This window comes from Gasterosteus aculeatus, chromosome 14, assembly GCF_964276395.1.
Source record: "Gasterosteus aculeatus chromosome 14, fGasAcu3.hap1.1, whole genome shotgun sequence".
Classification (NCBI taxonomy): Eukaryota; Metazoa; Chordata; class Actinopteri; order Perciformes; family Gasterosteidae; genus Gasterosteus; species Gasterosteus aculeatus.
In genome coordinates, this window is record NC_135702.1 from 5,996,711 (window position 1) to 6,009,839 (window position 13,129).

General features: G+C 44.9%; 1 protein-coding gene across 4 annotated transcripts in view; it reads left to right on the plus strand.

Moving 5' to 3' along the window:
* Positions 1-13,129, plus strand: part of eng (endoglin) — a 29,082-nt gene that overhangs the window by 4,182 nt on the left and 11,771 nt on the right. For all 4 annotated transcript variants that reach the window (XM_040197127.2, XM_040197128.2, XM_078088160.1 and 1 more), the window contains exons 3-4: positions 7,503-7,642; positions 11,965-12,078. In XM_040197127.2, the coding sequence (XP_040053061.2) occupies positions 7,503-7,642; positions 11,965-12,078 (254 nt within the window). The remainder of the gene's footprint in view (positions 1-7,502; positions 7,643-11,964; positions 12,079-13,129) is intronic.

Here is a 13,129-nt window from a genome sequence, read left to right on the forward strand (position 1 = left end):
TGTTCGCTCGTTGCTTTACGATAAAACATAAACATTTCCGTCCGTCCGAGCACTGCGACTACAGGCACGTGCGACACACTTAAAGGCACTTTTTTAAAGCGACGCCAAGAAGTGGGAGCTCTCTGCCTTGGTCAGCGGGAGCTGCTCGTCACAGCAAATTGTTTAAGATCAATTCACAAGAAGATTTTCCATATCTCCAGGCCAATTTAGAATCGCGAGCACAATAACGGCTAACCACTTAAGCTGCGCGCAGCAGTTGGAAACAAACAATGATCTATGCGTCCGACTGAAGTCTTTGTGTTATTCGATTTTTATCCGCTATGTCCCCGACGTTTCCTGGCAGGGAAGTGGTGTTGAACATGCCTCCCATCTGCAACAACTTTCCCAGCGGGGAGGCCCGGCTGCGTGATGTTAACTAGCAGACCTCCTGCTGCATTTCTGCCCACCCCAGAGTCTCCCTCCACGGGCCGAAGGAAAAGCACAAAAGTGATTAGCGAGCCGCTGGAGAAGAAGGGAGGGCCGTCTGACGGAGGGGGAAGGAGAGCGAGACAGACGGACGGACAAACAGAGATAACAGAATTCATAAAGACTGATTCATGGAGACAGTAAGGGAGTGGGGGGGGGGGGGGGGGGACACATTTATGTGACTGTCAAAGAGCAGATAAGTGGTTCAGAGGAAAGATGTGGGGAAAGAGTAAGTAAGTAGCTAGGGGATTAAAAAAAAACACAGATAGGAAAAAGGACAAGACGGAGATAGAAGACGCGAGAGATACGGAGCCCCAGTTTAATGATTCGTTTCCCGGGAAAGGGGAAATAAAAGACCGCGTCAGGATGTAGAAGAATACTTAACAAACAACACATGCGTTTATTGACACAAGTGTTTGGTTTAAAAAAAGACGGGATAGGCGTGCAAATAGGGGAACAGACTCAAAGAGAAAAAAAGAAGAAAAAAAAGTCATGTTAAAAACGGCGCTGAAAGTTTAAAAAAAAAAAACAGTCCACTTCCCCCATTTGAGTGCAGCGAGCCGGCTCGGCCTGCCGTCAGACTGGGTGGCAGGGAGACGCGACCGCTTGTCGCTGCCTCAGACCGATTTCAATCTCCCCCAATGTTACGCCCCGCCCAAATAACAATCCCTCTCCGACTGCCTTGCTTTTCCTCTGTTTTGGAAACACAGTGTGAGAGCCTCACTGTTCCCGCGTCATTTTCACCAGCCAGCACTTGTAGCATCCAATGTCGCATGGAAGTAATGCTACTTGTGGGATGAAGGAAAAAAACTAAACACAATTCAAGAGGGATCTTTTTTTTCAATAAGAGAAAAAGGTTAGAACAGGATAAACATAATGAACCTTTATTAAAACGTTCATTGTATGATTATATAAGAAATGAGAAGTCTGAAAACAGTCATCTTTTCATACGGCGTCTGTTACATGATTGCACCGCTCTTATTGTAAATAGCACTCCGACGTCGCTGTAATAGTTATGCCTGCTTTAAAAAACAGAAAGAGTTTAATATGGCGGGATAAACGCCTCGTCGGCACGGCGACCACTTCTTCACGTCGACATGTCCGTCCAGATAAGGCGTGGCAGTATGTACTCTTCATCTCCAGGTGTGTGGACCACGGGGTCTGCACACGTAGTGCACCTGCATAGACGAGTGTTGCTGGCTCAGCTGTCTCATGCGTACGACCCGATGCCAACGTTGCACAAAGGAGGGAAGGCGTCCGATGTCCTCAGCTCGAGTGCTCTGTGACATGTTTGAGCACAAATGAAGGGCCTTGGCGTTTAACCTTTTCTTTTGGCCTTGAGGACATCCTGACAAACCCCAAAATTGTATTTTTGACCGTGCTCAGGCAATTTTTCTGTACTTTGCACATGTTTTTGTCACAGTATTCTATACTCATGCATACCTTGATTAAGAGTTTAGCAGTGTTGCACTGAGCCTCTCAACAGTTTTCCTGTTTTCAGGGGCCACACCGGTCAACCTGTATTTAGAGAGCTGGCGTGTGCGTGTTTGCTGTGACGGGAGAATCATCTCTGCATTTTAGACGGTGGATTTTGTCATTTGCTCACATTTCTGTAATATGTTAGAAAACCGCCTCAAAGCAAAAGCCTCGGGACATCTGACAGATTATTTTAATCTGCTCACATACTATAACTACAACAAATCTCTAAAGTAAAACTCTGGATGCTTAATCTCTTCACAGACGCTGAGGGGTATAAAGTTAAACTTGTTTAACAACTATCCCAGACACTTTATTTATAGAGTGAGCGTTGAAGCCATATCAGATCTTGCTTAGGTCATTTAAAACCTTTATATCTTGAGGCCCAATAGCATATTTTAGGCTAAACTATCAAAAGACATGAGCTTTATTCACTGACGCTGTGATGGTTTTACTGTAGATGACCTTCATCAGCAGTAGCCACGCTGCATTTTAGAGGTTTGTTTGTTGTTATTTTATCTACATGGATGCTTTTAACTTCCCTCACTATCGGTATAGACAAAAATAAATACAAGAAAAACCTTCATTAATATGCCGCCCTCGTATCGGAAAGCATTAATATTTCCTGGCAAAAATTAGTCAAGAAAAACAAGCTCATCTCTGTTGGTCTCCACGCAGCATATGTTGTGCAAAGCTACATCAATCTTGAATGATTGGGGGCAACGACTGTGCAATGAATCTCCAAAGCTTCAATCTGCTCTGGCTGCCCGCAGTTAGCATGAAACTTTCTAAATTAGCCTGTCTATCCACCAATTAACGCTGGGGTGATTGATTGCGTCTTGCTGGCTGCTCTTTTAGGGAACGGTTTTGGGGGCGGGTGGACGATGACTATATAAATGAACGCGAAAAAGACGCGTCCCTTCGGGTAAATAATGGTGTCTGGAACGTTAGCAGATCACCTCGGAGGATCAACAAATAAAAATGACGGCATGTATTTCACCTCGACTGACCCGCGATCCTCGCGATCAGATCCGTCTGCTTTAAAGAACAAGGAATGCGTCATCACCAGCAGCAGACGGGCCTCAGAAAAGTGAGTGAGCGAGCGAACAACCCAGGAAGTGAGCCATAGACGTCCCGTACGCCGCCGGTGGACTTGTTGTTCACCGCTGGCTCCCGACAGCGACGAGACGGCGGACGAACGGCTCCCAGAGGTGTAAACAGAGCGAGTGTGAAGACAGGCTGTCTCCAAGAACCGCTATCAAACGCCCCTCCGAGCAAACATCGGACGCAGGCACTTGGGACAAGTATTTTCGCCATTACGCTGACGAGAGTAATCAGCAATATCCCACATTATTTTTGGGATAGAATCTCTGGAGTTTTGGTGAGCGAGGTGAGATGGTCCGGAAGCGCGCGCGTGTGTGTGTGTGCGTGTGTGTGTGTGTCCCTGCGCAGTGTGCAGTATGCAGGGGTGAGAGGCCAGGGGACAGTGCAGGCCCCTGCAGAGCTCTGATAAGGGGTTGTTTACCTTCCTGTGGATGGTCAGGCCTCGATCTGCAGTTGCGGAAACGCCGGGACAATAGGTGTGCGCGTGTGCGTGTGTGTGTGTGTGTGTGTGTGCGTGCGTGGGCCTTGAAGCTCCCCTTTCCCTCTCCGACAAACTCCCGATAGGACCGCTGGCTCCTCCCTCCCTCTTCCCCCGTCACGAGTGACCCTGGACACCGACAGTCTGCCCGAGGGGCCGAGGGAGACGGTCGGTCGCCACTCCGCCATGTCGGCGCAGTGAAGGATGCTCAAAGTGGACGCAACAGTGTCACACGCATGCAGACAGAACTCTGTCAGACCTTGTCCACCATTTACAAGTATGCTGTAGTTAAAAAAAAAACCACTATGCTTTTTTTTCTATTAAAAACATGGCCCCCAAATGTGTTTTATCTGAATCCATTACATCAAACATTTAGTTTTTTTTTCCCATTTGAGGACATTTACTTCTTCCCTGAGGTTATTACCCCCCATTAGCATTGTTCTATTATTTCTAAAGTTGCAGAAGGTCAATCTTATTTCTGCTGAGCGGTGAAGTGCTGACACTCAATCAAATAGCAGCAAATATGTTAAAAACAGGAAGTGATAATCTGCAGTCCCACTGAAAAAGGAGCTGTTATCTCACGTTGGTGCTTCTTCTTTTCATGAGCCGCAGTGAGTCATTTCCAAGAAATACAGTACAACCCCTCGATTATTTCTGGTGAAATAGTGTTCATGGAAACGCTTCTGTCTTAAAGATTTTTTTTTTTTTGTGAATGCTCCGCCAGAGGTGCATTGTGGGCTGTTATCTTAGCGTCATGCTCGTGGGCGAGAGCAGCGAGTGCTCACACGTACCCCGTCACGCCCTTTGGGCCTCGCTAACGCCTCATTAGCCGCCCACATTAGGACAACTTATTTCAGCTTTGACAACTAACACTAACTAAATGATCAACAAGTCATTCAGCGATGATCACGTGTGTTGCAGCCATGTGGAGCACAACTTTTCAGGCGGGACTCGACTCTACTGCATCTGCGTGAGCTGGAACTGCGGCTTCACAATGGAGGCGGAAGCGGCGTCCCGAGTTAATTGTGGCGCGAGCAGTAGCCCCGGCAGCTCACACCGCCAGAGGCGCCTCTCTCCGTACGAGCCAACAAGCGTTTCTGGCCCTTTGTTGTTTTCTCCTGAGCTGACCTCGCGCTGCCCCACTCGCTCGCTCCCTGCGCCTGTCTGTCTACCCGCTCGTCCCTATCTGGTTGGACACAACTGACAACTACGTGCAATGCATAGAAATTTTAAAAAAACTTAATGCTGGAACACACAACTGAACAGATGTCTGTGATTTTGGGAACTAGTATTTTGTGTATTTTTCTGGAGGTTGAGTGTTAAAGAGCAGGGAAACTGCAAACTTTTAATACATAGTCTTGTTAGTTAGGCCACCAGTGGAGTGCCGAGAGCAACTTATTAGTAACTTATTCATTCCTCCCAGATATTGGCACAGTCTCGTTATTTCTCCCAAAGCTGCTGCACTATTAGCAAATTGGTCGTCATCGATTTTGGCTCAACAATCGTTGGTCTTAATTTTATAAGCATTGGGTCAGTTTGATATGATAATGTTTCCTGTTAAATGTATCAAATACACATTACGTCTATTATTTTGGCCACATAGTTTTGTTATGATGTGAATTGGCAGCAGTCTATTCAGGCGGACACATTCATTGATACCTACGTGTTATAGAATTTGCATCAAGAATAAAAGCATATTGAAGGTCAAATGTGATTATAAGCACTTTTCATGGAATTAGGCCATTTCCTGTCCTCCCTAATGCTCTCTAATGGTTTTCCACTCTCATCCTCCCCTCATACCTAACATCTAAATGGAAATCATCAACATCCATAAATATGTTTTCTCCTGGAATGGGAACCGGGGGGGCTGATACAAGTAGATGAAGAGGACAAGGAATGGAATGGTTCTTCTATACCTCATTTACCAGCAAACCGCTTAGCAAGGCCATTGGCATTTCCGGGGTCAAGAAGGCAAAATGAATGATCTTCATGTCCTACGATGACTTGAAAAAAAAAAAAAAAAAAAAGAGAGACCAGTGTCACACGCATGTACGAACACTCACGCGCATTCAGTGTGATTTATACGAACGGGGGCACAGTCACGGGCCGTTGACTCGGCCGCAGCAGAACGAGTGAGAAATGACTTTATGGATGGGGATATTGAGCAACAGACACAGACACGGAGGGCCAGAATAACAGGAAACCGGCTTTGACCTCTGGGTTGAGGGTGGGAAAGAGGGATGGGAAGGGGACGCGGATGACTCTCCATTTTGATTTGCTAGAAGCGGCAGTTTGAAAGCTGAGCAGGCTTCATGAAAACCACTGAAGAATTGTGCCGGGAAAGATGCAGCCCCGCCTCCATCCCTGGATGGCGCCAAATGCGTGCTTGATTTGACCATGACAAGAAGCGCAGCGATACGACGTATTACTCACCCTCCCAAAAAACGGGAGAATAATTGGATTTTAATGGGACACAAACAAAAGATGTGTAATCTCCCCGAAAAGGTTCAACAATAAGAAGCTTCTCAACAGCTAATTTGAAAAATGACACAATGCAAATCACGTAGAAATTATATCTCATGAGCTGCTCTTTTCCCGTCAAGGGGTTTGCGGGTCAGAGATGTTCCGGAATAATTAATGGATTGAATAAATGAGTTAGAGCACTAATGCGATTTGAATGTGGGTGCAACAAAAGACAGGAGAGAGAGAGCTAATTATGTTACATGTATTCTTTCTTGTTATTTTTTTTTCCTTTCCATTCATCACTTTCCATCCCGATTTATTTCTATTTCTGTCCATTCTCCTTCACCACTGGAGATGACGCTGTCTCCACCTGGCTCCTTGATTAGCACTGCTTCTAAAAAAAGGCACATCCCGTTGACCTTCTGAACGTTGCAATTTCCTTTCCGAACCCCCCCACCCCCTCCCCTTGATGCCGTTTTTCTTTCTCATCTCACTTGCTCCACATCTCCTCTCTGAGGGATTGAGGCTTGCTGGGTTAACAGACCAAATACATCACGGGAGTCAGTGGGGCGCTACGTCATGCGGCATTTGCTCACTAAATTAGTTGTATCTGTTATGATACATCATATCGGTCTTGCTCGCTTTTATGCTTCAGCGCCGGCTGTTTTGGGTGTGATTGAGGCATGCACGGCGGATGCTTAAACGTGCATTGCTTGCATTCATCTTACGGGAGACGCGCTTATCTACTGCTTAGGCGCAGGATAGAGGAGTGGCGACTGATCCGTTACATCGTGACGTTGGACGGCTTTAAGGCTAAAAGTAAATCTGGATTTTGGAGTCGGGATTTGTTGTTGCCAACAAGACTGCATTGGCACAGGACTCAGGACGCACAGGACCATGATGTCCCAGCCAGACCATTTCTATTGCAAAAGGAGGGAGATCGGCCAGTAAAGACTATTCGGAGCAGACACCCTTAAATGTGTTTTTTTGGATAATATGTTTAAGTTAAGAGAGAGTGTGTGCACATTTTACGCGCACAGGCACAATAGAAAACGCTCACACGTTGCACAGATCAAACCCCAGGTCATCCTTGACCGCGCAGCCTCTGCCCGATTAATTCATCCTCCAGAGACACGGATGCTCGGGTCAGACAGCAGGCACGGAGCCGAGTGAGGAGGCTTGATGAATGGCTGCAGAGCGGCGTCCTGACACCGCTGATAAACGTGACCCGGCAGATTTGTTCTTAAACAATGTGGTTCTACCCACACCTTCTGTACTCGGAGAGACCAGGAAAAGGCTTTCCGAGTGACTAATGACAAACTCGTGACAAGCAATCGGTTACATTGCTCCGTTCATCCATCCCGTAAATAATGTTCTTCACTTCTGCGCTGTTCATGTCCAAATGTGACAGGACTGTGTTGCGGATGAAGCCACGATGTCACTCTACGTGGAACCCGGTTATATACACCTGACACTGCTTAACCATTTGTATTTCATTTCGTTTTGTTTTTTTCAGCCTCAAGTCAAACGTGTGATCCAAAGGAGGCCGTCAACCCGTGGCTCCACGTGAGGGACGTCCTGGTTGACTGCTGGACCAGCTTCATCACAGAGGACAAGGCGGAGGTCCACGTCCTCAACCTGAACTATGATGCCAAAGTAAGCATGTCGAGGTGATACGAACGAGGTGCTGATTACATGGATGTGAAGAACTGAAAAGAATAGGCTCGGCAGTGAGGTAAATATTAAGGCGAGGCTATCAAAATAGATGCTCTGATGTCATTTGTGTACTAGCAGTAAAATTCAGCAGGCAAACAAAACTTGCCCTTTGAGACCAGATAACAATGGAAAAGCTTGACTGCGAGATAACGTAACAATTTAACAAAGGTTATCTGTCGAGCGGACGACACTGACGCCTCGTCGCTGAAGTCCAACGCCTTTGCCCGTCCTGTATGTCATCGCTCACTATTTAATCATCGCTTAGAGCGAACGGTCCAATTAGTCCAGTCGCATCTACGGTAAAATGAAGAAGCATCGTGCGGCTGCACACGTTGCAAAGGCGAGTAATCAATTGGAATTCACAGTGTTACGAATGTGTTTGAAGTTATTAGTGTGCAAACTCTAACCTTTGGATGAATAACCCCCGAAATGTTCTTCCCACACTACAACATGTTAACACACACACACACACTCTCCACGTCCACATTTTAACAGCCAAATAAGTGACAACCCGTTGACGGATGCCAGACATGTCGGACAGATTGGGGTTTTTTTTTCCAAACGTCCCACAGCTTCCTTTCCTTTATTTTTTTACACTAAACAGACTTTAATCACAACCTCCGGCTCTGCGAGTTCAACTGTGTGTTCACACACAATCTCACACACCGTATTTGCAGATGTGTGTTACGTAATTTAAAAAAAACCTTTAGCTACGGGCAACGACACCAGAAAGCCACTCTGCCGAACTTTTAATCTATATGTTGTTATTGCTGCGCCAGGCTCCATTTTTCACTGTCCAACGCTGTCGGTCAGCTAACATTAGTCATTTCTTTATCAGTTTGTTTGTTTCTTCTGTTGGTTCTCGCAGTTCTTTATGTAGTACCTACACATAACATGTGCTAAGCAAGCTTTTTTTGTATTGACTCTTTGTATTTCACGCTCTGGTTGGCCATGCTCTTTCATTTGATAGCAATTATGAAAAGGGAAGCAGATGTTCTACAGTATGTGCAGGCAATACAATGGCCGCACGAATCCATCACCTCGACAAAATGGATAAACGCACTCAAGGTCCTTTCGTCAGTCGATTCGAGGAAACCTTCAGAGAATCATGTCATAATTATTTTCTAAAAGGACACATTCAACAGTAGGATAAGCTGAGGAAAGCCATTCTCTGTCATCTCATTTAGCCTGAAGAGTAAACCGGAAACCAGTGACCAAAGTTGTGATGCGAGTAGAAATACATTTCCAAATTCTCTGCGGAAACTCATGTGCAAAAGCAATTCTTTTAGGATTTGTGAGAGTTCACGCAAGGAATTTGGCTCGGGATCTGTGTGAGGCAATGAACCTCGTTTAGAGTTAGTGTCTCTCTTGTGGGACCACGAGTGGACATTTTATCAAACGAAAGTAGAAAGTGGACACATGGAGCTGCTAACAGAGACCCCTTATCTGCTCTCGACCGTCCGTTTAAAACCGATTAATCTTGTAAACAGAGGATGGAGGACATCTTCACCCTCCGCCAAACTGTCCAGTCAAGATGAGAGGCTTGCCTCTGCCCCCCCCGGTTTCTTTGTCCTTTCAATATTCTTATCACCGTCTTCCCCCATCTCTTTTGTGTTTCATGCTGATTTACAACCTGCCAGATAGGGTTGACTCTCACACAGTTTGACCACGCAGAGAATTATAGAGGGAGCATCGAGGGGCTGCACAGGCCGGGCCAATTCTTAGGGAGGAGCTGCTTGCGCAGGACCAATTGATGTCACGCACCGGCTCGGCCAGTCAGGGACTTTGGCACGAGGCCGAGGCTACACCAATGGAGCCGATTCAAGTTAAGGGAGTGAGTCAAAAGAATAACTGGAAACTGCACGAGCAAAGGCCCCTTCAAAAAAAAGAAAAGAAAAGAAAAGAAAACGCCAAAAGGGAAAAACAATTGTATCTTGAAAGAGCAGGAAGAAAAGTAGAAAGGTGAGTGATCAAGGTCGGCAACAGTCATGATTCCGGGTTCAGAGTAAAAGAATGGAAGTCACAAAAGGACGGTGGAGGGGAAACTAGACAGAGACAATGAAGCTCATTAGAAAGGAGTATTTAAGGAAAGCACCGCCGAGTTATCTCTGCATGAGGCACAATGATCTCCGCAGGAAATGCCTCTCATTCCTTCTTCACGTACGGGCCACGCGATCCAGGTACAAGGGAAGTGTCTCTTGCTGGGAATTCAAAGTCTCTGACTCCGTGATACTTGGTAGAATAACTCTCCCTCCAGGGATCTTTCGAGGACATCGGATTAGACTTCGGTGCCTTTTTGAATCACGTCTTACGCCTCTGAAAAAGTAATGCCACCAAGTCTCACCTGTTACACCCCCCCCGAAGAAAGCAAGAAAACTGCAGATGGTCCTGACCCCTGATAGATTCAGATACAAATGTAAGCTTTCCAGTGCCCCCTTTGGCCAATCAAAAAATGATCTGTGTGAATGTATGCGATGGGTTTTGCTAATATGTAATTTGTTGATGGTCTAATTTGTCATGTACGGGTCTGAAAATGTCCACGGCTCAAGCCTGAAATCATCAAAAGTGATTTTGGCTCAAACAACAGCAGCCAAGCAAGTAAATTAATTTAATATTAGGATTCACATTGTTTACCCAGCATGCTCATCGTTACCCCAGCAGGGCAAAGCGCTGGAAACAATCCACCTTCAGATAAACAGAGTGAGGCAACGAGGCATTCCAGATTGATGAAAGCAGACTATTGTATTTATGAATATTAAATTCCCACAAGAGCCTCACACCAAAGAGATCTCTCCAAGCTTTTTTTTTTTAAATCTGTTGTTTATTCGTAGTGCATTTTGTTAAAAATATTGAACTGAATTCAAATCTATGAACTCTTTCACTTTCCTAAACCCAATTGTCTCGGGGCCATTATAGATGTAAAAGTAATTAGAGCCTGGATTTATTGGAATTAAGTCAGTCTTGGAAAAAAAAAAACTATAAAGTGAGACTTATTATTCCAAGGAGAGCAGGTTTACTCAGCACCAATTACATCAATAAAACTCAGCAGTAGCTGCTTTACCCTATGCACATGTGGAGCATGGTAATTAAGGCTGATTCACAGAGCGACTCTGGTGGTGATTAGCAAATCACGTTGCCATTGTGTTACCCTCTGCAAGTTAAAGGTTATTAGGTATTACATTATGTGTTACATTATAATGAGGTACTATATACAGTGTATAAGCTACCACAGAGGCTGGGCCACGTGTGAGAGGACACTGGTTCTAAGAAATGCACAAATTGCTAATAGGGACCACTGCACAATCACTTCGAGTGACACCGTATGTATAATTATTATGATGATTAATGTTATGGCGTTACGAATATTTGTATCATTACAAAAGGGTATCACAGTATTTCCACAGTTTTAATGATACACTGATTACTTTAAAGAAAATAGAAAACAATGAGGTATATTATTATTTGTTGTTTTCGTGTGGACTGAATGTGGGTGCAAGAATAGAACCAAGCTGCATAACCTCATCAATGTCTGTGTCAACACAGAAGCAGACAGCAAAGACGGCTTCCTGTCCATTTGCAAGCCCTGCTCAGATGACTGCCACTGCTTGCTCTGCAGGGATGCATGTGTTGACATTTGGAAGTTGCAAAAACAAGAACAATTGCCATATTCACAACTGTTTTTTCCAATAGGACGGCAATTGAATCGAACTGGGGTAGAATTAAACTGCAGTTGGAACTATTTTTAAGCTTAAAATAAATGAAGAAGAAATGCTGGTGTGGAGTTTTTCTAAATGATCATACACTCACATTCACAGTGTGGAGGACTTGTTGGCGTCTATCCGTGTGAGCGGCAATTGCAAGCAACTGAAAAGCCCTCCGCTCACTTCTCTCGTCCCCAGACCGGCCGCATAATGCAAAACCGCGTTGTTTCCCTCGATCAGAGGCCGTCCTACAAACACGTGACTTCGGACAACGGCTGCGGGTGTTTTGCGATTGCCTGTTTGTCGGTGAAGGTTCGCTGTGTGCATTCGGAGTTCTCGAGCCAAATAAAATAAAAACAATTCTCAGGTGGAACCTGAGAAACGTGGAAACGTTCTCGGCCTCCAGCACAAGTTCAGCCTTTCACTTCTGAATCTATCGTACTCACGCAGCATTTGGATTTGGAGCTAATTGAGCGAGTTTGCAAACATTCACTGTGTGAAGTGCATTGTGATCACTTTAAAGGTAACTCATTGGAATATGTGGCCTTCTTTTTCTCTCAGAATTCCCAGATGTTTAGTCTGCTGATGACCAATGCCCAGCCAATGAACCTCATCGTCACCTCCACAGACACGATCTACGGTGTAGCCGAACTCAACGACAACGTCAACATTTATGTGAGTGAAGTCCTTTGGTTTTTCCTGCATCGGTAAGGTTGCGCGTGGACCTGTGAAGGGAAAATTTTATGCAATCTCTCCAAACTGCCACAGCTGTGCAGTTCTTTCTGGCGGGAGCCGTTTAAGAGAGACAATGAACCAGGTTGGTTTCCATGGATATATTCCCCGGTTGCTGCTCTTCGCGACGCAGTTTTTGCTCAGTATGACAAGTGGCCAGCAACCAGTGGAGGCGACGGCTTCGGCTGTAAAACGAATGCTCCAAGGAAATTGGACTATACTTTTTTTTATTTTTATCTTTGAATCAAATCCAGGGAGGCAAGGAAACAATTTTAGTTCACCCGCTTGAGTGTCTAATCAATTTGAGGAGTACCACTATCAAGGGAGAAACCGTCGTCACCGTTTGGTCATTGAAGTGTGTCAAACAATTTGGGTATTTAAATTGGTGTTGGTGCTGAACGTAACAAGGTGATCAATCAGAAAGATGTTGTTATTAAAACGAACCAGTGATGGCTTTAATTTGATTGACAGGAAAGCCTTCTCGGGATATGTCACATTATGTGTCAAAGAAGTGTCAAAAGAAACAGCATTGCCTCAAACTATTAATTCAAAGGATGTTACTGGTCAAAAAGCTATTTTTGCCTTTATGAAAAACATTGATTATAGTCACTTGGTGGAGATGAGGAAATACTGTCGATACTGTCAGGAACCTTCTTCTTATGGAAGGGTCATTTTGATTCCATATTTAAACTATTTAGCAACTAAATTAGTTAAACAACCCCAATTCAAATCACTTTACACAATTTTCCGATTCGAAATGATACTCTGATGAACACAAGGTTCTTATTGTGGAGGCAGCAACAAAACTGGTGTAAGTTCGCATTAGTACAGCATGACAGTGGAATTGAGATTGAGTGGTTTAACACAATTTGACTTAAAACCTTCATCTTACAAAATGGATGGTCTCCATCATGATATTGTAGCTGATTGTTTGTCTTCCATGTTCATGAGATTGGCAGCTTCAACATGTGCTAAATCTAAACTCCTGGGCAGG